The sequence below is a fragment of the Gigantopelta aegis genome, chromosome 11 (genome assembly GCF_016097555.1).
Source record: "Gigantopelta aegis isolate Gae_Host chromosome 11, Gae_host_genome, whole genome shotgun sequence".
Taxonomy (NCBI): domain Eukaryota; kingdom Metazoa; phylum Mollusca; class Gastropoda; order Neomphalida; family Peltospiridae; genus Gigantopelta; species Gigantopelta aegis.
Genome location: NC_054709.1, coordinates 11,737,332 through 11,763,370, shown reverse-complemented (window position 1 = coordinate 11,763,370; position 26,039 = coordinate 11,737,332). Strand labels below are relative to the sequence as shown.

At 40.4% G+C, this 26,039-nt stretch overlaps 1 protein-coding gene across 1 annotated transcript; it reads left to right on the top strand.

The window, feature by feature from the left end:
- Window positions 1–1,578: 1,578 nt before the first annotated feature.
- On the top strand, window positions 1,579–24,279 carry LOC121385464 (glycerophosphocholine cholinephosphodiesterase ENPP6-like). The gene is made up of 7 exons (XM_041516159.1): window positions 1,579–3,198; window positions 5,564–5,712; window positions 6,603–6,768; window positions 8,110–8,414; window positions 19,416–19,556; window positions 21,715–21,826; window positions 23,794–24,279. Exons 1-7 carry the CDS (start codon window positions 2,952–2,954, stop codon window positions 24,009–24,011), a joined length of 1,338 nt encoding a protein of 445 aa, XP_041372093.1. The 5' UTR covers window positions 1,579–2,951; the 3' UTR covers window positions 24,012–24,279.
- The last annotated feature ends 1,760 nt before the right edge of the window (window positions 24,280–26,039 follow it).

Sequence of the window (26,039 nt, the reverse complement as noted above, 5' to 3'; positions counted from 1 at the left end):
AGACAAGGACACTTAGTATATATATATTTTTTCATAATGAATAGAAAAGCTTAAATGATGAAAGCTAAAAACTGTACAAGCTGTAAACATGACATAAAATATTACAGTAATATGTGATTTATTTATTGTGTGCGAAACCAAAACGATGATGCCGCAATGTCCTGTCATCAACTCTAGTAATATAATGTGGCATGTTTTTGCAACTGCCTTCTCCCGCTAGTTTTTGTCTTATTGTTTTCACTAATTGTCTCAATATTTTACGCATCATAATCTACAGTTATCTAACATTATCAGCAAATCGTATTGCTCACCTTTCCTGTTTATTGCTGTTCATTTTTGAAAATTACAGAAGCACTAGCAGTACGGACAGGCAAATTTAATGTTGACAACAGGAAGTACATTTACTTTACACTGATTGGTTAACTGCACTTAGCCCTGAGTTATTGAAGACTAACCCTGGGTTAGTGAAAACTAATCCTGAGTTTACTAACCCAGAGTTAAAAGTGTGTTTCAGCAACGGTTTTTTAACCAGTGATTAACCAACCCTGGGTTAAGGAATTTAACTCATAGTTAGTGTTAATCAGTGATTAAGTTAACCCAGGCTTCGAACAACCGGGCCCTGATGAGTGAGAGCAATTCAGAGCTCATGCCACACTATAGCATAAACCAAAGCGCTTGTATCCACATTTGCATTCATAAATAAACATTTCTAAAAAAAAATATTTTTGATATTTAAATTTTGTTTTAGTTATTATTGTTATTTTTTGTTTATTTTAGTCTTTAAATTAGAGAATATTGGACTTGTCTGTCAATCGTCAATCTGCTACTATATATACTAGTATATAGTACTATATATATATTATATATATATTTCAACGACACTGATTAATAATCTGCATGAAATTTTAACTTATTCACTTGCCATTAATGTTACTGTAGTATAGAATTATATCAATAACAAATAATATTCATAATATATCACATGCTCTATATTACATCTTACACATGGAGATAAATCGTTACCGATTTGATCGGGCTGCTGGTGCTCCCTTGCACCTGCCAGTGCAGGCGGTCCCTCCTCTCCTCTCCCCTCCCCCCACCTTTCCTGTCATGGACAGGCGTGCACTACAACAGCTTGTTCTGAATGTGCACGTAAAACCCTGTGACATGACATGACATGATAAATCGTTCTGCATTAATATACTAGGGGGAGTGCTTTGAGCCTGGGGAGTGTTTTGTGCCTGCAAGGGGGGAGTGATTTGAGCCTGAGGGGAGTGATTTGAGCCTAGGCTCAAACCACTCTAGCGTGATTTGAGCCTGGGGAGTGATTTGAGCCTTCTACACCGGTACCGGGTTTAACCACGACACCACAGAGGCCGGTTAATGTCCTTCGCCGAATCAAACTAACACTCTAGTGGGCACTGTCCTGGATCACTGACCACTGGCCATGACAGAGACCGGACCCGGGACATACATGCCTGAAACCCTAGTGGTATAGGGGCATGTAAATAAAGTTCAACCTCAAGCTCTAGTGGGCAACTATGTCAGTTGTCATTATAGGCGACGTGACTACGTTCATAGCAGATGTGAAAGTCTGGCGAATTACAAATACCGTTACCCACTGGGTTGCATTTCGTTTAATTAGCTCATGTAAATCATATCAATTCTAAAGATCGTTAATACAAATCACACAGTTTGAGCGCAGCTTTACGTTCACCTTGAACGTTAAAAAGCGATCAGATGTTTTAACACCGCGGCAGAACGAGCAGACGAGAGTGTTTAGCAGACGGCTGTATGTATCAGACGATCTTATTTAATAGCAGAAGACGTGTTTCAGCAGCAGACGATCGTGTCGAAAGCAGACAGCACCTTTAACAGGAGACAGCGATTTTAAAAGCAGACAGTTGTGTTAAAAGCAGACAGTTGTGTTAAAAGCAAACAGTTGTGTTAAAAGCAGACAGCTGTGTTAAAAGCAGACAGTTGTGTTACAAGCAGACAGCATACGACAGACACCAACTTTAACAGGAAACAACGGTTTTAAAAGCACAGTTGTGTTAAAAGCAGACATATGTGTTAAAAGCAGACAGCAGACGGCAGGCACCAACTTTAACAGGAGACAACTATTTTAAAAGCAGGCAGTTGTGTTAAAGCAGACAGTTTTGTTAAAAGCAGACAGCAAACGGAAGACAGCACCTTTAACAGGAGACAGCGAGTTTAAAAGAAGACAGTTGTGCTAAAAGCAGACAGTTTTGTTAAAAGCAGACAGTTGTGTAAAAGCAGACAGTTTTGTTAAAAGCAGACAGCAGACGGAAGACAGCACCTTTAACAGGAGACAACGATTTTAAAAGCAGACAGTTGTGTTAAAAGCAGACATTTGTGTTAAAAGCAGACAGCAGACGGAAGACAGCACCTGTAACAGGAGACAGCGATTTTAAAAGCAGACAGTTGTGCTAAAAGCAGACAGTTTTGTTAAAAGCAGACATATTTGTTAAAAGCAGACAGTTGTGTTAAAGCACAGTTTTGTTAAAACAGACAGCAGACGGAAGACAGCACCTTTAACAGGAGACAGCGATTTTAAAAGCAGACATTTGTGTTAAAGCAGAAGTTTTGTTAAAAGCAGACAGCAGACGGAAGACAGCACCTTTAACAGGAGACAGCAATTTTAAAAGCAGACAGTTGTGCTAAAAGCAGACAGTTTTGTTAAAAGCAGACAGTTTTGTTAAAAGCAGACAGCAGACGGAAGACAGCACCTTTAACAGGAGACAACGATTTTAAAAGCAGACAGTTGTGTTAAAAGCAGATAGTTGTGTTAAAAGCAGACAGCAGACGGCAAACACCAACGACGATTTTAAAGGGAGATGACCGTGTTAAAAATCAAACGATAGTTATAAAGGGAGACGACCGTGTTTATTAATAAAAAAAGCAAAAAAAAACAGACGACAGAAGGAGGAATGGAATCATCTCTCATTATTGTGATTGGCTTGTGCTGCAGTAGTCTGCTCGTGGTCTTCGGAGATCAGCAGGGTTCAAGGAAACTTCTCGTGATACTACTGGACGGTTTCAGGTGGGACTATCTCAAATATGACGGGTTCGGTGACGATGGGTTTCGCAGGTTCGCCAGAGAGGGGACGACAGCAACGTCCCTGCAGCCGGTGTACCCCTCCTCTTCCTACCCAAATTACTACTCGCTCATGACAGGTGAGAATGGACACCCAGGGTCAGTCCTTATAAAACTCTAGAGTCTATGGTACCAGTATACAGTTAGATCCTTTGTGTACGGCACATTTGGAGTTTGATTGTTAGTGCCGGCCTCGGTGTTGTCGTGGTTAAAGGGACATACCCTAGTTTTTAAACACTAACGCATATTGTTGTACTATTATAACCGTTTTTGATAACTTAAATCATACTTTACTTAGATTTTATTGTTTATATTATCAATTTCCGTACATTCGAAGTGTTTTTGGTCATCCAGGTGTTTTTAATATCACAAAATGCATTTCTCATAGTTTTAAAAACGCACGTGCGTCTGAGAAGTAACAGTTATGGAGTCGAGTTTTAGTCTGTTGTTACAGGGTATTTCACCATTTCAAAGTCACAGATTCCTGTTTCACTCAATTGTAACTTTATCCAAATGTGTTACAGGTTTGTAGATTAACTAAACTTAGTGTTAATTTTCACGGGTTGAAACTAGGGTCTGTCCCTTTAAGCCATCGGACATAAGGCTGACAGATACAGGGTCTTCAATCTCTTCTCTCTCACTAACCACAAACAACTAACCCTCTGTCCTGGACAGACAGCCCAGATAGCTGAGGTGCTTGAACCGTAATTGGATATAAGCACGAAAATAAGTTAAAATGAAACGAAGTAGTCTAAACCTGATTTTATCTTCCAATAATTTCGTACGTACAAAAAATACGAAGTAAAATTAGCAATGCTGGGCTGGAAATAGCGGCTTACGAAAAGAGAAAGGAGTTTGTTGGGTTGTTTGTTTTACCTAGCACCTAAAATTACGAAAACATCGCAGGTCACTTTTCAGGAGACAAACGTATGTACGTACAATCATCTCATCTTCTATCTTCCAACATTATATGTGGGCAAATAGAATTATTTTATTGTGTGTGGTGGCAATAATACGCTTCCGTACTTCTGAGCTCTTGATTCTGTCGTATTTTGCTTGTTGGTCTGCACAGATCCAAGTTTGAAGGCTAATTATTTAGAATAGGAAGTAAATTCTTAAAGGGACATTCCTGAGTTTGCTGCATTGTAAGATGTTTCCGACTAATAAAATATTTCTACGATTAAACTTGCATATTAAATATATTTTCTTGTTTAGAATATCAGTGTCTATATATTCAATGTGTTTCTGGTCGTCTTAATATTTGTAAGAAGGCCAAACTGGATTTTGTCTTCAAATAATTTCGTACGTACTAAAAAAACTTATTTTAGGAACTAAAATGAACTTTAACCTAGTACAAATATTAGAATGATCAGAAACAATTTTAATGTACAGCCACTAATATGTTATGCAGAAAAATATATTTAATATGTAATATGTAAGTTTCTGTTAGTCGATAACATCTTTAAAATTGCAACAAACTCGGGAATGTCTCTTTAAGCTTAGTGATAGCCATGGAGTTATTTTTTAAAATGTGGTGTCGTGGTTAAGACACATACGTAACTAAATGGACGATGGTTGCCTCTAATGAAAATGGCTATAGCCATCTCAAAGGAGGGTCACAGAGTTTCGGTGAATCACCACCCACCCGCTTGTTGAAATGCCCTTTTGACCGGCCTCGGTGCAGTGGTTAAGCCATCGGACTACAGGCTGGTTGGTACTGGGTTCGGATCCCAGTCGAGGCATTGTATTTTTAATCCAGATACCGATTCCAAACCCTGAGTAAGTGCTCCGCAAGGCTCAATGGGTAGGTGTAAACCACCTGCACCGACCAGTGATCCATAACTGGTTCAACAAAGGCCATGGATTGTGCTATCCTGCCTGTGGGAAGCGCAAATAAAATATTCATTGCTGCCTATCGTAAAAGAGTAGCCTATGTGGCGACAGCGGGTTTCTTCTAAAAAAAAGAGAAAGAGAGGGGGGAAGAGAGAGAGAGAGAGAGAGAGAGAGAGAGAGAGAGAGAGAGAGAGAGAGAGAGAGAGAGAGAGAGAGAGAGAGAGAGAGAGAGAGAGAGAGAGAGAGAGAGATACAGAGAGACAGAGAGAGAGAGAGAGAGAGACAGAGAGAGAGATATACAGAGAGAGTGAGACAGACAGAGAGAGAGACAGACAGAGAGAGACAAGAGAGAGGGGGTGGGGGTGGGAGAGAGGGGGGAGTGGGAAGAGAGAGACAGAGAGGGGGTGGGAGAGAGGGTGAGGTGGGCGAGAGGAGGGAGTGGGCGAGGGGGGGGGAGTGGGAGAGAGAGAGAGAGGGGGAGGGAGGGGGAGGGAGGAACTGATAGGTTGGTGGACAAGCAAAGAAGAATAGATATTAATATTAAAAGTGGTCAATGTTAAGAACAAAGGTTTTAAATGTTTACGTTGTTTTCGGCACTTTATTTTCAACTAGGACTGTATACGGAAAGTCACGGAATGACCGGAAACTATATGTATGACGCGGTACGCAACGAATCCTTTTTGATTGGAACAAATCCCGAGCAGAAACATCCTCATTGGTGGGACGATGGTGATCCAATATGGGTCACTGCAACAAGGCAGGCAAGTATTTTCAATTACATTTCTTTAATACTTTCATTCATTCATTCTTCCTTCCTTCCATTCATTCATTCATTATTTCTTTCTTTCGTCTGTCCGTCCGTCCATCTGTCCGTTCGTTCGTTCGTTCGTTCGTTCGTTCATTCATTCATTCATCCATCCATCCATTCGGGGCGGGACGTAGCCCAGTGGTAAAGTGCAACTAATATTGCACTGTAATAAAATGTTTTAGCGTCAGTGAAGTCCGAACCCCCGGACCAACCCCACCCACAGCCTACGCCCCTGTTAAAACTTTTTTCTTCTGTTAGAAAAGGTTATAGGATGGAGAAGAGATATTGTAGCTTTAAACAACCTTTCTCATCGTTTTCAAACTTTATTTTCTATTTAAAAAAAGAGATGCTCAGGCACATTTTCTGGGCAATTTAAAAAGTCGTTTAAAAGGGCATTTAAAGTAAAGTTTGTTTTATTTAACGACGCCTCTAGAGTACAGTGATTTTTTATCTTATCATCGGCTATTGGACGTCAAACATATGGTCATTCTGACACTATGTTTTAGAGAAAACCCGCTGTCGCCACATAGGCTACTCTTTTACGACAGGCAGCAAGGGACCTTTTATTTGCGCTTCCCACAGGCAGGATAGCACACACCATGTCCTTTGTTGAACCAGTTATCGATCACTGGTTTACACCTACCCATTGAGCCTTGCGGAGCACTCACTCAAGGTTTAGAGTCTGTATCTGGATTAAAAATCCCATGCCTCGACTGGGATCCGAACCCAGTACCTACCAGCCTGTAGACCGATGGCCTAACCACGACGCCACCGAGGCCGGTCTTATTTTCTATTAAAACATGAATTATATAAAAATGAAAATTGCTTTCAAACTGATTTTAGAAAAAGAACTGCTATATGTTCTACTGGCTTGGGTGTGAGGTGGAGATTCGAGGGATCAGGCCTAAGTTCTGTCAACCCTACAAAGGAATTCCTACGATACCTCAGTTCCGCTCGGCCATTGCGCAGTCTCTGCAGCTTCTTCAAAACGGAAGTGCTGATTTGGCGAGTAAGTACGGTATCAGGATTGTTTTTGTTTGTTTGTTGTTGTTGTTTCTTCTTTTGTTTTGTTTTGTTTTTGTTTTGTTTTGTTTTGTTTTTTTTTTTTTTTTTGTTTTTGTGTGTGTGTTATTGTGTGTGTTTTTGTTGTTGTTGTTTGTCGTTTTTTGGGGAAGGGTTTTTTGTTTAGTTTTGTGGGGTTTTTATTTTGTTGGGGTGGGGGGGGGGGGGGTGGGGGGGGGTAATATTTATAATTTTCAATCTTATTCAAAATCATATCCCTGCAAAAGGAAGAGACCAAATTTACATTTTGACACGGTCATAATTTATCGCATAAATCACTGGTACTTTGTCTTTAGGAGGACTGCCACTTCCCAAAGCGATGTTTTGAAGACTGCCATTCCCAAGCAGAGGCGAACTCAAGGGCGGGGGGGGGGGGGGGGGGGGGGAGTGCAGGGACCTGTCCCCTCTCCCTTAAATATTCTAGTGCCCCTTTTATTCCTCTCTTATTTTTTTTCCTATTGCGATGTCCTTTTGATGAGTCGGCCCATTACAAGTAACCTTGTTTACCGTTAGACCTCCACCGCCAAATATTTCTTTGATCCGCCCCCGCCCAAGACTGGTGTGGCAAATGTAGTCTTGCATCTATAACATACACTCATAAATCATTGTTAACACAGTGGCGGTATCAAGTGTTCACGAAAGCTGAGCATATCCTTCCCCAGAGGAATGAATGAATGAATGGGTGGATGGACGGATGGATGGATGGATGGATGGATGGATGGAAGAATGGAAGAATGAATGAATGAATGAATGTATCTATCTTTAACGACATCACCTTAGCACAAAAAATTGAATTTCATTTTTAATATTACAGACTTTGTATAAAATTTCCTGATTTAGGCCTACTATACTTAATTATGGTTAAATCACGCTGTCAAAATGTGTGGAATCCACTATGTCCCTCTTTTTGTCTTTCTTCTCTGTTTTGTTTTCTTATTTCTTTCTTTCTTTCTTTCTTTATTCATTTATTTATTAGGGGTGTGATGCAAATTATAAATTTTGGAATAATATAGTTTTCTGATTTTTTTCTTTTTCAATCTTTATCATTATGTTTTTTTTGTAATTAGGCTATCCCTTTTTAAAAAAAACCCCAAACAAACAAACATTATTTTGGACTTTGCTAGTTCTGGCGCTTATAAAACTTTTAGAATCTAGACTCAAATCTTTAATAATGTCACAAATATGACGTTAAATGTTCACTCTATTTAGAATAGAGTCTTGGTGTTTAAAAGCACCGAGCCAGCTTTACAGCCCTCGATACACAATGTTCTGTTTGTGTCTACTTCAGCAATTTATTTCGAGAATATCGATCACGAAGGCCACGTTCACGGTCCTTTCAGCGACGCCATCAACAGCACTCTCAAAATGGTCGACGCTGAAATCGCTCTCCTATTGGCTGAGATGGATCAACGTCATATCCGGGATAGCGTTGACGTCATGATTACGTCTGATCACGGGATGACCGACATGTCGGGAGTCTCCCCGACCAGACTCATTAACATCAGCTCGGTGCTTCTACCGGGAGATTACTCCCTCGTCATTGGAGCTGGCTCCCTAACTAGTGTCTTTTTGAGCAGCGAGCTTGTTCCACGGGTAAGGACGAAGGAAATGTTTTATTTAACGACGCACTCAACACATTTTTATTTACGGTTATATGACGTCAAACATGTGGTTAAGGACTACACAGATATTGATAGAGGATACCCGCTGTCGCCACTTCATGGGCTACTCTTTTCGATTAGCAGCAAGGGATCTTTTATATGCACCATCCCACAAGCAGGATAGTAGATGCCACGGCCTTTGTTACACCAGTTGTGGAGCACTGGCTGGAACGAGAAATAGTCCAATGGGTCCACCGACGGGGATCGATTTTAGACCGACCGGGCATCAAGCGAATGCTTTATTACTGGGCTACGTCCCCACACACACACACAGGTAAGAGGAGTGGGGGTAGTGTCACACATCAAGGTCAAGGTCACGAAAAGTAGGTCATGAGGGCACTAGCGGGGTTGATATTTCTAGCGGGGTTTCGTTCAGTTGGTTCTTTGATCGCCTGAAGAGCGAATGATCGCATGATCTTTTTTTTATTTTATTTTTTTATTTTATTTTTTTTATTATATTTGTCGCCCACACACTCACCCCACGCATCATAACCTGTGCTCCACGTCTGTTACATGGAAGGCCATGGTATGTACTGTCTTGTTTATGGGAAAGTGCATATAAAAGATCCTATTCTTTTGGGGGTTTTGGGGTGGGGGGTTTTGGGTTTTTTTTTGTATGAGTAGCTGATATGTGATATTTAACATCAGGCCTACATAAAAACCTACTACCATGATACAATACATTTCAACCTACCTACCAATGATATTGTACATCTCATCATATTGTCATAGTTATCTGATATATAACATCGGGCCTACATGACGACCTACCTGCCAATGATATTGTACATCTCACCATATTTTTACAGTTATCTGATATTAAACATCAGGCCTACATGAAAACCTATCTACCAATGATACATTATATGACATTTGATATTTAACATTACTTGGCAATACATAAATACTGTGGTTCTGTATTTCCCTTACTGCAACAATAAAGTTAGTTTTTTTGTTTAACGACACCACTAGAGCACATTGATTAATTAATCATCGGCTACTGAATGTCAAACATTTAGTAATTCTGACACGTACTCAGAGGTAACTCGCTACATTTTTCCATTAGTAGCAAGGGATCATTTATATGCACTTTTCCACAGATAGGAAAGCACATACCACGGCCTTTGAACAGTTGTGATGCACTGGTTGGAATGAGAGAAAAAAAAGCAATCAGCTGAATGGATCCAACGAGATGGTTCGATCCTGCGACGCAAGCACCTCAACCGACTGAGCTAAATCCCGTACCTGCAACAATAAATACAGTCTCTGAAAATAACGGCTTGGCAACAAGTGTTATGTGCACACTGCACAGTGACCTTAACCTTTCTACGGGACGGGACGTAACCCAGTGATAAACGCCCGCTCGATGCGCGGTCGGTCTGGGATCGATCCCCGTCGAGGGACCCATTGGGCTATTTCTCGTTCCAGCCAGTGCGCCACGACTGGTATATCAAAGGCCGTGGTATGTACTACTCTGTCTGTGGGATGATGCATATAAAAGATCCCTTGCTGCTAATCGGAAAGAGTAGCCTATGAAGTGGCGACAGCGGGTTTCCTCTCTCAATATATGTGTGGTCCTTAACCATATGTCTGACTCCATATAACCGTAAATAAAAATGGTGAGTGCGTCGTTAAATAAAACATTTCCTTCCTTTCTTAACCTTTCTACATTTGCATTTCAACTTATTTTCGTGTTTTTATCCAATTAAAGTTCAAACTCGCTGTCCTGGGCACACACCTCAGCTATCTGGGCTGTCTGTCCATGACAGTGGGTTAGTGGTTAGTGAGAGAACAGAGGGTGTAGTGGTGTCACGGTACATGCTCTTAAATTTGTTTCGCCTGTGGCGATTTTAATTGTGTTAGAGGGCCGTGTGCAGTTTATTGCCCGTAGCCCAGATGGGCAACTTGTTACGTAAGACTTCTGCGCGACCGTCCTCGATCGGACATTCCAATATGCACTTAGTCCAGCTGCGGAGGCCATGTGGCGAGTAGTTACGTAATACCTCTGCGAGTGCGGTTTTCACAACCGTGATTTTGGCGACGATGGCGTCAGTAAGTCTGACGATCAGAGAGAAATATACTGACGCTAGTAGAGGATGATAGGGGGAGGTACCGCCTTGTACCCCCAGGCCAATTCTGAATTTATAATAAATAGCTAGAATTTAGAGATATCTAGGAGAACGAATTAGGAAGCTTCCTGGGAACGTTAGTCCGTTTGGACTTTGGTAAATATCATTTCTGCTCTGTGTATAACCTTGATGTGATTGATGTGACTTTAAATATTTTAATACTGTATTATACCAATATTCTTTAGACAGTGTCTTCGGTCATCTGACGAAGTAAATCGTAGACTTTTTGTTCTAACATTATATGAGTATTTGGTAATATAAAGCTTAGCCAGTCATCCTAGAAGACCCTAGGTAAACTGTAGGTTATTGTCTTTATTGTGATAGGTACCAGTATTAATTTTGTGTTACAGATTACTGAAAGAGTAGTTAAGGGTTAATTAAAAATTAACCCGTTAGGAATAGAGCTGTAATTCCTTTATTAATTAAGTTCCCCAGAGAAGCGTTCTAAATTATCACACGTTACTGAACGAGTAGTAGGGTTAACTAAAAATTAACCAGTTAGGAATGGTGTTGTAATTCCTTTATTAATTAACTTCTCCTGGAAACGTTTCTCAATTATCACACGTGTGGGTGTGGTGTAACGGTGAAGTGATTCGCATATTGTGTAACTAGACACCCAGAGATTAACTAATTAAGTGATCAGTTCTGGGTTGTTATTATTGTTGTTATTAATTAACTACTACGGCTGTACATTTGTCAGCGTAGATTAATACAGATTCCAAAGTGTATTGTGTTTTTGTTGTGTTTTCTAGAGAACTAACGTGCTATAATAATATATACTTTATATAAGATCGTATCTCTGATCATACCTAGAGACGAGCCATACTAGGGTTAACAGCCTGTTACAGAGAGATCTAATAGATATACAGTTAGGAGAGATATTTTGATAATCGTGTTTTATTCAGTTACGGGAATTATAGAATCCCCGTGACAGGAGTAGAAAATTGGGGCGCTCGTCCCGGATCTGAAACGGGACATGCATATTTAAAAAAGTATTGTTTGTAAATGGGGGCTTTATAAATTATTTTTACAAATTAACCAGAAGTAGCACGTTGTTCACTAGAAAATTAATTAATAATAAGTGTGTCATATCTAAACATGGATAAGAATTTGCTGGATAGGCCTACGCTCAGTGTAGTGGAGATTAAGCGAGCACGTAAGGCCGAGTTAGTTGAAATCGCGGGTGAGCGAGAAATTGATTTAACATCAGCTAAAACCTTAGGAGATATAAGGACAATTATTATCCAGGAAGTTTTTGGTGATAGTCCTGTTATGGAAGACAGTGAGATTGTTCCAGAGATAGAGATAAATGAGTTAAGAGTGGAACAACAATTAGCTTTTAAAAAGCTTGAGTACGAAAGAGAGGAACGTGCATTAGATAGAGAGAGAGAGAGAGAGAGAGAGAAAGAAGGTAGAGATAGAGAAGATAGAGAGAGGGATAGAGAAGATAGAGAGAGATAGGGAAGATAGAGAGAGGGATAGAGAAAGGGAGAGAGAGAGAGAAGAGAGGGATAGAGAGAGAGAGAGAGAGAGAAAGAGAAGATAGGGATAGAGAGAAAGAGAGAGAAAGAGAAGATAGGGAGAGAGAGAAAGAAGAAAGGAATAGAGAATTCCAGTTAGAAAAATTAAAAGTGGAACATGAGTTAAAGTTGAATACTGAAGAAGTTAGACGTGAGGCAGGAAATGGTTTTAACATGTCGGAGGCTTATAGATCAGTGCCTATATTTGACGATCAGGAGGTAGATATGTTCTTTCAACTTTTTGAACGGGCCGCTAAGCAGCTAAATTGGCCGGAGTCTAAGTGGACATTGTTAGCCGTGTCTAAGTTTAAGGGGAAGGCTAGTATAGCTTATAATTCAATGAGTGATGAGCAAGCAAGTCAGTACGACCTGGTTAAGGCTGCGGTATTGAGGGCGTATGAATTACGACCTGAGGATTATCGTTTACGGTATAGCGAGTTGAGAAAAACGCAGGTCAGTCTTATAGTGAGTTTGTGGCTAAGAAGGCAGGGATGTTTGATAAATGGGTTGTTTCTCATCAGGTAGAGTCATATACCGAGTTACGGGAGTTGTTGATCTTACAGGACATTAAAAATGGATTACCAGTTAGCTTACGTATTCATTTAGAGGATCGTGATGTCAAAAAGATAGAGGAGGCAGGCATAGTGGCAGATGATTACGTGTTAATACACAAAGCTCAGGCAGTACCGGGTAGCTCTTTACAACAGGGTGATAAGAAGAAATTTCAGCCAGGTTTTTCCCGGGAAAGTAACTATCGGGGAGAGTCATCTAGCTGGTCAGCTAGTCAGGCAAGGAATGTACCTGGTGGGCAAAGTAAGGATAGGCCTGCATTATCAGCCAATGCACGAACTTTTCGTCCACACTGCAGTTACTGTAAAAAGGATAACCATCTTATCGGGGACTGTTTTAAAAGGAAACGCGATAATGCGCAAGTGGTCGGTTTAGTGAGGTCAGCTCCGTTAGCGAGAGAGTTAATGGTTAGTCCCATGGCAGAGAAAGTAAACCCGTATGTGTCCACTGGTATGGTTTGTGATGTGAAACAAGAATTGAGTCCTAAGGCTATATCAATCTATAGAGATACCGGGTGTAGTCAGAGTCTGATAACGCAAAAGTGTTTAGCTGGTATTGAAAATTCAGACATAGGACGTAGTTTGGCTTTAACCTCGGTTACTGGAGAAAAAATGGTTGTCCGGTTACATAAGGTTTTCTTGTGTTCGAAGTTTGTGACGGGACCAGTCGTTATGGGTGTTGTGAAGGACTTGCCTGTTGAAAACATAGGAGTTTTGTTGGGAAATGATTTGACTAGTCAGTGTTGTCAGCCGAAATGTGACCAACTGTTAATTAAAGACAGCACGTTACCAATAGAAGAGTGTGAGGTTGATGAGATTAAATATCCTGCGTGTGTAATGACTAGGGATATGACCAGTAGGTTAGCACGGGACCTAGAGGATATTTGTGATTTGTCTGATACGTGTGTGAGCCATGAAATTGGAGTGGATGAGGTTATCAGTAAAATGGTAGATAAGTCAACTGTCAAATTAAATGTGGTGGAACCTGTTGATCTCCCGCAGAGGGGAATTGAACCAGTTGTCTTTGATAGAGGGGATTTACCTTGTAATAGACAAGAGTTAATTCTAGAGCAGGGGGCTGATCCAAAATTGTTGGCAGTTCGCACTACATTGTTAACTGTGGACAAGGGAGTATTAATAAATAAGAGAGTTAGAGATAGGAGGTTGCCGGCGACCGAACTAGCTAGGAAGCAACTGAGCCATGCTCAGAGCAAAATAAAATCAGTGTTTGATAGGAAGGCTAGGAGTCAGGAATTTAAACCAGGGGATAAGGTGCTGCTGTACCTTCCCATTAAACGGGGTTCTGTGCAGAACAGGTACTTCGGGCCCTATGTTGTGCTCAAACGAGTTAATGAGACAGGGTATGTGATAAACACTCCTGATAGGGTTAGGAAAAGTAGGTATTGTCACATCAGTTTGCTAAAAGGTTATTTTGACAGACTGCCGATAGTTCCAGAGAGACCGGTCCAAATTGAGAGTCACTCAATTTCCTGTGATGACGTCAAGACTGCAGAGGTCAAGTTGGCCAACGGCCAGATTCTAGCAGACTTGAACCCCCAGCGAGCAAAGCTGACTACATTGATACAAGACAATGTTTCCATTTGCCGGGACCTTCCAACGGTTACCAATACCTTAAGCCAAGATGTGCGCTTGGAACCCAACGCTACACAGATTCGACAGCATGCCTATCGGAGAAAACCTGGAAAACGTGTGACGCTGAAAAGGAAGAACATGAAGTTCCATTGGTCAGGTGAATGCGAGAAGTCATTCAACCGTCTCAAGCAGAGGCGCTACTCGTCTCCCGTGATGGCAGCACCAGACTACCGAATGCCGTTCAAGCTAGCTGTGGGTGCCAGTGACGTGGGTGCTGGAGCTGTGCTGTTCCCAGAAGACGAAGACGGACTGGACCATCCTAATGAAAGCCTCCAACCAGAGAGTTTTGAGATGGAGTCTTCCTCTGCAAGAATACCCAATTACCATTGGACATATCAAGGGCACATCCAATGTAATCGCTGATGCCCTGTCCCGAAGTTGAACGTTATGATAATGTGTTGACATTCTTTATTTCTGTTTTGTTTATATATATTTTATTTGTATACCAGGGACTCAGAGACTCAGTGTGATTACTGGTAGTCACCTTATTATTACATGTGTTATAAATGCCCGTATGCGTCGGTTAACGCACCTTTTTGTTTTAATGTAGTATATTTCCCTATTCCTAGAGTAGAGAAAATATCCCTTTTGAGGTGGGGGTGTGTCACGGTACATGCTCTTAAATTTGTTTCGCCTGTGGCGATTTTAATTGTGTTAGAGGGCCGTGTGCAGTTTATTGCCCGTAGCCCAGATGGGCAACTTGTTACGTAGGACTTCTGCGCGACCGTCCTCGATCGGACATTCCAATATGCACTTAGTCCAGCTGCGGAGGCCATGTGGCGAGTAGTTACGTAATACCTCTGCGAGTGCGGTTTTTACAACCGTGATTTTGGCGACGATGGCGTCAGTAAGTCTGACGATCAGAGAGAAATATACTGACGCTAGTAGAGGATGATAGGGGGAGGTACCGCCTTGTACCCCCAGGCCAATTCTGAATTTATAATAAATAGCTAGAATTTAGAGATATCTAGGAGAACGAATTAGGAAGCTTCCTGGGAACGTTAGTCCGTTTGGACTTTGGTAAATATCATTTCTGCTCTGTGTATAACCTTGATGTGATTGATGTGACTTTAAATATTTTAATACTGTATTATACCAATATTCTTTAGATAGTGCCTTCGGTCATCTGACGAAGTAAATCGTAGACTTTTTGTTCTAACATTATATGAGTATTTGGTAATATAAAGCTTAGCCAGTCATCCTAGAAGACCCTAGGTAAACTGTAGGTTATTGTCTTTATTGTGATAGGTACCAGTATTAATTTTGTGTTACAGATTACTGAAAGAGTAGTTAAGGGTTAATTAAAAATTAACCCGTTAGGAATAGAGCTGTAATTCCTTTATTAATTAAGTTCCCCAAGAAGCGTTCTAAATTATCACACGTTACTGAACGAGTAGTAGGGTTAACTAAAAATTAACCAGTTAGGAATGGTGTTGTAATTCCTTTATTAATTAACTTCTCCTGGAAACGTTTCTCAATTATCACACGTGTAGGTGTGGTGTAACGGTGAAGTGATTCGCATATTGTGTAACTAGACACCCAGAGATTAACTAATTAAGTGATCAGTTCTGGGTTGTTATTATTGTTGTTATTAATTAACTACTACGACTGTACATTTGTCAGCGTAGATTAATACAGATTCCAAAGTGTATTGTGTTTTTGTTGTGTTTTCTAACTAACGTGCTATAATAATATATACTTTATATAAGATCGTATCTCTGATCATACCTAGAGACGAGCCATACTAGGGTTAACAGCCTGTTACAGAGAGATCTAATAGATATACAGTTAGGAGAGATATTTTGATAATCGTGTTTTATTCAGTTACGGGAATTATAGAATCCCCGTGACAAGTGGCCTTACACCTACCCATTGAGCCCAAAAGAACTCGCTCTGGGTTGGAGCCGGTACCGGGCTGCGAACCCTGTACTTACCAGCCTGTAGTCCGATGGCTTCACCACGACGCCACCGAGGCCGGTTACCTTCCATTCAAATTTGCCTTTTAAAAATGTTGTGACTTCCTCACCTGCCTGAAACCTTAGTGGTACATGGGCATGTTAAAAATACTCACTTCCTCACCCCCCTTTACAAAATCTTAGATCAGCCCCTGTGCATGGCCATACCTGGTAGGAACATTTGAGAGAGTTTCTCCACAGAAAAATTCAGGTCAGGTCACGTCAGGTCATAGGGCTTAACGAGCACATTCAGAGAAAAATGTTGTAGCGCACGCCTGTCATGGGCGCGGGTGTCCACTTACGCCGCCTTCTTCGACCAGGACAGAAAAGGGGTTGGGGTGGGTGGGAGAAGTGACCGCCCGCGCTGGCAGGTGCAGGAGATCATTAGCAGCCCAGCAGGGGAAATGAGGTGCTATTGAATTTCGAATGTCTCGTAGGATCAAAGGGACATTCCTGAGTTTGCTGCAATTTTTAAGATGTTATCGACTAACAGAGACTTTTTAACGATTGTAATTACATATCAAATATATTTTTTTACATACAATATTAGTGGCTGTATATTAAACGTGTTTCTGATCGTTCTAATATTTGTACTAGGTTAAATTTCATTTTATTTCCTAAAATATAATTTTTGTCGTACGTACGAAATTATTTGAAGACAAAATCCAGTTTGGGCTTATTACAAACATTAAGACGACCAGAAACACATTGAATATACAGACACTGATATTCTAAACAAGAAAATATATTTGCTTTGTAAGTTTAATCGTAGAAATATTTTATTAGTCGGAAACATCTTACAATGCAGCAAACTCGGGAATGTCCCTTTAAGTCCAGATTTGTTTTTAATTTGCGCAGTTTTCATGGGGTCATTTGCGCAGTTTTCATGGGGTCATTTGCGCATAAAACGGCTCATCGAAAGTACACTTAAAGGGACATTCCTGGGACTTGTACAATAAATAACCGGCCTCGGTGGCGTCGTGGCAGGCCATCGGTCTACAGGCTGGTAGGTACTGGGTTCGGATCCCAGTCGAGGCATGGGATTTTTAATCCAGATACCGACTCCAAACCCTGAGTGAGTACTCCGCAAGGCTCAATGGGTAGGTGTAAACCACTTGCACCGACCAGTGATCCATAACTGGTTCAACAAAGGCCATGGTTTGTGCTATCCTGCCTGTGGGAAGCGCAAATAAAAGATCCCTTGCTGCCAATCGGAAGAGTAGCCCATGTAGTGGCGACAGCGGGTTTCCTCTCAAAATATGTGTGGTCCTTAACCATATGTCTGACGCCATATAACCGTAAATAAAATGTGTTGAGTGCGTCGTTAAATAAAACACTTCTTTCTTTCTGTACAATAAATAGGAAGCGAAAACAACGTATATGACGTCTGAATATTTAAATTTATTACACATTCATTTTGTAAATGTTTTTATTACCTGTATATATTTGCACATAAAATATAATTTCTAATGAACTCAAGCCTTTAAAGGGACATTCCTGAGTTTGCTGCATTGTAAGATGTTTCCGACTAATAAAATATTTCTACGATTAAATTTACATATTAAATATATTTTCTTGTTTAGAATATCACTGTCTGTATATCCAATGTGTTTCTGGTCGTCTTAAAGCAGCACACCCTAGTTCCATCCAGCGAAAATAAATTATAATTTGGTTAATCTACAAACCTGTAACACACTTAGATCACGTTTTTATCAAATGGAGTGAAAAAGCAGGTTTTATATCGATAAATACCATGGGAATCCCCATGTCCCAATTGCTTGAAATAATTTTGAAAGTTTGTATTTTGATGTCACCGGTAGATGTCGCTCGAAGCACAACAATGCCTACGTCACGACAAATGTCACAGACTTGGGGTGCGTTCTTTTCACCTCTCCTGGACATGTTCCAACTGTTCTGTCCTGGTTGTATCCCCTCTCCAGATATCGTAGGACTTAGCAAAATTATTGGTTTTAAGGGTTTGTAACGTTTTGTATTGAGATTACTTACTTGTCTGAACTTTATTGTTACTGAAAATGTTCACGAACTGTGAAGAAAAATCTCACAAATGAACAACAACAAATCGGATGTTGATTGCGCGAACCGTGCACGAGAAAACAAACCGAACCAAAATGATAACGGTCACGTGGTATACCAACGTCTGTGACATTGAAATGGAAATATCCCGTCTAAAAATAGATTAGACCTTGTCTGCTCAATGTTTTTTTCTCAAACGTGCGTCCGTTTTTCAGAAATACGAAAAATGCATTTTGTGGTATGGTTAACAACTAGCCGTAACTAGGGTGTGTCCCTTTAATAATAATTTTGGAAATAAAATGAAATTTAACCTAGTACAAATATTATCACGATCAGAAACACGTTTAATATACAGCTACTAATATTTTATACAGAAAAATCTAATTACAATCGTTAAAAAGTCTTTGTTAGTCGATAACATCTTAAAAAGTGCAGCAAACTCAGGAATGTTCCTTTAAGGAAAGAAAGAAAGACATTTTTATTTAACGACGCACTCAACACATTTTATTTACGGTTATATGGCGTTAGACCACACAGATTTTGAGAGGAAACCCGCTGTCGCCACTATATGGGCTACTCTTTCCGATTAGCAGCAAGGGATCTTTTATTTGCGCTTCCCACAGGCAGGATAGCACAAACCATGGCCTTTGTTGAACCAGTTATGGATCACTGGTCGGTGCAAGTGGTTTACACCTACCCATTGAGCCTTGCGGAGCACTCACTCAGGATTTGGAGTCGGTATCTGGATTAAAAATCCCATGCCTCAACTGGGATCCGAACCCAGTACCTACCAGCCTGTAGACCGATGGCCTAACCACGACGCCACCGAGGCCGGTGTCCCTTTAAGGAGCTATTTGAGTGAGTTTAACTTAATTTGCCGAATTATAGCTCTTTCTGGTACCACACAATTTCGAAAAAGTTACCCTTTTTTATCCAGTTAGAGAATCACCCTGTATTATATTGCGCCGTGCCCTCTTTTTTTTCTCTGTTTTTTTCACTACACCCCCAGTTATGTTAGTCTAGATCCGGCACCGAGATCTGTTGTAATGAGTACTGGTATTTGATTTCGACAGGTGTACCAGAAGCTGAAGTCGTTTCACCCCCACATGAAGGCTTATCTGCGAGACGAAATCCCCGACAGGTGGCACTACAAGCGAGGACGTTACGTGGCGCCAATTACACTGATAGCAGACGTCGGCTGGTTCATACTGACGGTAATCAATGTTGGGGTGGGGTGATGGTGGGGGGGGGGGGGGGGCGCAGGCGCGTGTGTAGGACATTATGCAAGGGTGTAAGAGGTGTCTAGACTGGCGATTTATTTAAAGGGACATTCTTGAGTTTGCTACATTTTTAAAGATGTTTTTGACGACTGTAATTACATTATAAATATTAGTGGCTGTATATTAAACGTGTATCTGGTCGTTCTAATATTTCTACTAGGTTAAATTTCATTTAAATGACATTTTATTTCCTAACAAAGATTTTTTCGTACGTTTGGGCTTCTTACAAATATTAAGACGACCAGAAACACATTGAATATAGAGACACTGATATTCTAAACAAGAAAATATATTTAATATGTAAGCTTAATCATAGAAATATTTTATTAGTCGGAAACACCTTACAATGCAGCAAACTCGGGAATGACCCTTTAAGAGCAGTATAAAGTTAAAATATGACAGAATCAAGAGCTCAGAAGTACGGGAGCGTGTTAGTGCCACCACACATAATAAAATAATTCTATTTACCAACATTATAATGTTACAAGATAGAAGATGAGATGATCGTACATACATTTGTCTCTTGAAAAGTGACCTGGGATGTTTTCGTAATTTTAGGCGCTAGACCGGCCTCGGTGGCGTCGTGGTTAGGCTATCGCTCTACAGGCTGGTAGGTACTGGGTTCGGATCCCAGTTGAGGCATGGGATTTTTAATCCAGATACCGACTCCAAACCCTGAGTGAGTGCTCCGCAAGGCTTAATGGGTAGGTGTAAATCACTTGCACCGACCAGTGATCCATAACTGGTTCAACAAAGGCCATGGTTTGTGCTATCCTGCCTGTGGGAAGCGCAAATAAAAGATCCCTTGAAGCCTGTCGTAAAAGAGTAGCCTATGTGGCGACAGCGGGTTTCCTCTATAAAAAAAACAGTGTCAGAATGACCATATGTTTGACGTCCAATAGCCGATGATAAGATAAAAAATCAATGTGCTCTAGTGGCGTCGTTAAATAAAACAAACTTTACTTTTTAGGTGCTAGGTCAGAAAACAAATTAACTCCTTTCGCTTTTCCAAAGCCGCTATTTCGTAAGCCGCTATTTCTAGCCCGTATTTTTTGTACGTACAAAATTATTGGAAGGTAAAATCAGGTTTAGCCTACCGGTACTTCATTTGATTTCAACTCTTATTTTTGTGCTTATATTCAATTAAGGTTCAAGCACGCTGTCCTGGACACACACCTCGGCTATCTGGGTTGTCTGTACAGAACAGTGGGTTAGTTGTTAGTTGGTTAGTGGTTAGTGTCCTTACCTTAACCGATTGAGCCTTAAGAACTCTCGCTCTGGGTTGGAGCCGGTACCGGGCTACGAACCCTGCACCTACCAGCCTGTAGTCCGATGGCTTAGCCACGACGCCACCGAGGCCGGTTTTAGGCTACTACAAACAGCTTGTTTATACAGACTCTTGATATTCTAATCAAGAACATATATTTAAAATATAATTTTAGTCACCAAAAAGTGTCTAGTAGTCGGAAACATCTTCAATCTAATAAAAATTAGCTCCACTATTACATGTGGATCTAACAGTAGCCCGCTGGAGCTCATGTCCAGTTGACCTTTCATTCGACCAATCAAATTCTTACTTGCAAAATCATGCCAGTGATTTGAAAAGAATTTGAAAACATTCGGGATTATGTCGAGGGTATACGAAATGATTCGAGTGAATTACAAAGTATGCCGGAAACTAATTTCAATATAAAATTTTATATAAAATTCGTTTCAAGACGAAAAAAAAACCGTGATGGTATAGCCATAAAATCTGTTTATACTAGTATACAATCCAGAGTTTATTACGCCACTTTTCCCCGTGTTTTTTAATGTTGAAATAGAACAAGTTCGCCTATTGCATAAATAGTCTCGTCCGATATTTTAAGAATTTGTATGCTCCCGAATAACGTTATAAAAGGCGAAGTGTAATTGGTCGATATTTAAATTGTTATTTATAGATGAAATGTCACATGGACATAGGAGTCCACGCAATGCTGTTAGATCTACTGGTAGACCCAGTAGAGCTAATTTTAATCAGATTTAAACATCTTACAATGAAAACAATCTCAGGACAGTCCCTTTAAACAAACATTCCTTTCCTTTCTTCCAGCCTTACTACCCTCAATATCCTGCCAACTCAGACGGGAGTCCATTTCGTGGTTGGCATGGTTACGACAACATATTCATAGATATGCACGGGATATTCCTAGCCTCTGGTCCATGTAAGTAGCGACTCCGTTAATACTAGTATATATATAGATCTGAGCAGAATCACGTGTTTCAGAAAATATTTTTGTTTGACCAATCAAAACACCGATTACGTAAATCTAATAGCAGCTTAACATATGAGAATGACTTGACGACTAAACGTTAACGTCACCTACGTCACAAAATGCGATTGGCTGATGTCATATTCGCTAAAGAATACGTCTGAATGGAGAGAATACGAAGATTGGTAGTCTGTCATTTCGTGATCATTCGATCATTCATGCATTGATGATTTATTATCCAGTGGCGGATACAGAAAATCCATTTAGTGAGGCCAATGACATGAGGCGGAATGCCAAGGGAACTTTGAGGGAGGTTTGAAGAGGGATCGTAAAAACAATGTAAAATTAATATATAATAAAATTATAACTCACAAAATTTACGGGGGGGGGGGGGGGGGGGGGGGGGGGGGGGGGGGGGGGGCCTGCCCCCCTCCCCCTCCCCAGATCCGCCTCTGTTATCACAATCTTACTTTCCAATATTCGTTTGCTCAAAACGTCCTTATTAAAAAGAAAGAAAAATGAATTATATGTGTTATATTGTCAGCTTTCAAGACAAACCACGTCTCCAATAAACCACGCTTCCATATTGATTTAAGTGTTATATTTCCAGAGCCAAACAATGCTTCCCATATACATTTAAGTGTTATAATAATTATTGTCAAGTTGCTGCTTACAAAACAAGCCACGCCTCCTATATTAATTGTGTTATATTTCAAGCTTTCAAGACAAACCACACCTCCATTAAACCACACCTCCCATATTAATTTAAGTGTTATATGTCCAGCTTTCGAGACAATCCGCGCCTCCATTAAACCACGCCTCCCATATTAATTTAAGTGTTATATTTCCAACTTTCAAGACAAATTACGCCTCTAATAAACCACACCTCCCATATTAATTTAAGTGTTATATTTCCAGCTTTCCAGACAAACCGCGCCTCCATTTAACCACGCCCCCATATTAATTTAAGTGTTATATTTCCAACTTTCAAGACAAATTACGCCTCCAATAAACCACACCTCCCATATTAATTTAAGTGTTATATTTCCAGCTTTCCAGACAAACCGCGCCTCCATTTAACCACGCCCCCCCCCCCCCCCCCCCCCCCCCCTATTAATTTAAGTGTTATATTTCCAACTTTCAAGACAAATTACGCCACCAATAAACCACACCTCCCATATTAATTTAAGTATTATATTTCCAGCTTTTCAGACAAACCGCGCCTCCATTAAACCACGCCTCCCATATTAATTTAAGTGTTATATTTCCCACTTTCAAGACAAATTACGCCTCCAATAAACCACACCTCCCATATTAATTTAAGTGCTATATTTCCAGCTTTCCAGACAAACCGCGCCTCCATTTACCCCCCCCCCCCCCCCCCATATTAATTTAAGTGTTATATTTTCAACTTTCAAGACAAATTACGCCTCCAATAAACTACACCTCCCATATTAATTTAAGTGTTATATTTATCCAACTTTCAAGACAAATGACGCCTCCAATAAACCACACCTCCCATATTAATGTAAGTGCTATATTTCCAGCTTTCCAGACAAACCGTGCCTCCATTTAACCACGCCCCCCCCCCCACCCCCCCCCCCTATTAATTTAAGTGTTATATTTCTCCAACTTTCAAGACAAATTACGCCTCCAATAAACCACACCTCCCATATTAATTTAAGTGCTATATTTCCAGCTTTCCATACAAACCGTGCCTCCATTAAACCACGCCTGCCATATTAATTTAAGTGTTATATTTCCAACTTTCAAGACAAACCACGCCTCCCATATTAATTTAAGTGTTATATTTCCAACTTTCAAGACAAACCACGCCTCCCATTTTAATTTAAGTGTTATATTTTCATCTTTCAAGACAAACCACACCTTCCATATTAATTTAAGTGTTATATTTCCAGCTTTCAAGACAAATCACGCCTCGCGATCTCTCGAAATCACTCAGCTGTATCAGGTGATGTGTAGAATCCTCGACGTCACACCCTCCCCTAACAACGGTTCCTGGAATCTAGTGGAAGACTTTCTAGATTCGTCTTTATCCAGCTGTCTACGAACTGAGAGCTCACTAGCTGCCATTGTGTTCTTCGTATTATCGAGTTTTGTGTTTTCACGTGATTAGTGTAACCAAAGTCATAAAATCATATATAATATAGAATACTAAACGAGCTTGCCTGTCATACCATTTTTATAAAATGAGTGAACAAGTTTGATATCTGAGGAGCGAAAGTTAGTCAGATAAGATACCAACACTGATCACGACTTTCATAAAAATGGTATGACAGGCAAGCTAGTTTAGTATTTTATTTATTACAAACCAACTGCAAACAAGGCGCAACGAAGAAGTAAGCAGATGTCGAGACCTATTACACGTTATTTTTCTGCAAGTTGGGTCAGCAAGTGATTACGTCACGCTCACGTCACACCAATATTACACTAGTTAGATATTGAGTGATTGTTATGACATGAGCAATATATCTTACACTGGTGTATAATAAATCAAGCTTCATTTTATATCCTACTCTATATATTAGAAAAATCCAGTTTGGGCTGCCTACAAATAGCATGTCTATCAGAAACATATTGAATATAGAGACATCGATATTCTACACACACAAAAAAAAAAAAATTCTAATATGTAATTTTAAGCTAGGATCAGACTACCAACTGTCACGACGGTGTTGGCCAACTGGCTGATCTGCCGACTTCTACGACTGTTCAGTTGCTAGTCTGATCACTCTTACAATAAGCTCTTAGCCAAGACCAAAGTCCATCCCATCCTCTTATAATCATGTTTTTAGTCAATAATTTCAGTTTGGTTTGTCGTAAGAAGAAAAGTAAAATTGTTTTGGACTTAACTCCTACGACCAATTACTAGTAGTTATAAATAGTTGTACTATTATTAAGTATTAATAATATTAAAGTTTTAAACCAGCTTGGTAAATACCTCTCTGAATATAACAGGTTAAGAAACACCTTATGATTAATATCAAACCATTATGTATAATTGTCTATTACATTATGTTTGTATTATGTAATCACTGTTATATTGTTTTTGTATCTCATACACTATATGCAGCCGTCGTCTTTTATTTATATTTGTGTTTATATACTGATGAGCTGTAAAGCTCAGTTAATAAAGAATTGAGAATTGAATTGTATTGAATTATAAATCTGAGCGCAACCATCTAAGTCGACATTTTTGGAAATTACAACGCAATTGTCGAGTTGGTCAACTCTCTGTCTCTGTATCTGTGTGTGTGTGTGTGTGTGTGTGTGTGTGTGTGTGTGTCTCTCTCTCTCTCTCTCTCTCTCTCTGTCTCTGTCTCTGTCTCTCCTCTGTCTCTTTGTTTCTCTGTCTGTCTCTTTGTTTCTCTGTCTGTCTCTCCTCTCTGTCTCTCCTCTCTGTCTGTCTTTATCTATGTCTCTGTCTCTCCTCTCTGTCTCACTCTGTCTCTCTCTCTCTCCTGTCTCTCCTCTCTCTGTCTCTCTCTTCTCTCTGTCTCTCCTCTCTGTCTCTGTCTCTCTGTCTGTCTCTGTCTCTCTGCCTCTCTCTCCTCTCTGTCGCTGTCTCTCCTCTGTATCGGTGTCTGTCTCTCCTCTCTGTCTCTCCTCTCTGTCTCTATATCTGTCTCTCCTCTCTGTCTCTGTCTCTCCTCTCTCTATCTCTCTCTGTCTCTCGCTCTGTCTGTCTCTCTCCCCTGTATCTGTCTCTCTCTCTGTCTCTCCTCTCTGTCTCTCTCTCTCTCTGCCTCTGTCTCACCTCTCTGCCTCTGTCTCACCTCTCTGTCGCTGTCTCTCCTCTGTCTCTGTCTCTCCTCTGTCTTTCTCCTCTGTCTCTGTCTCTCCTATCTGTCTCTCCTGTCTCTCTCTCTGTCTCTCTCTCTCTCTGTCTCTCCTCTGTCTTTCTCCTCTCTGTCTCTGTATCTCTCTGTCTGTCTCTCCTCTCTGTCTCTGTCTCTCGCTCTGTCTCTCCTCTCCGTCTCTCTCTCTCGCTATCCGATGATTAATAAACCAATTTGCTCTAGTGGTGTCGTTAAACAAAAGAAAATTTAAATAAGTGTATTATATGTCCCAGACGACATAGTATCAGTTAGTAGCTACACTCCAGGACCCATATTCACAAAATATCGTAAGTCTAGTTTTACAT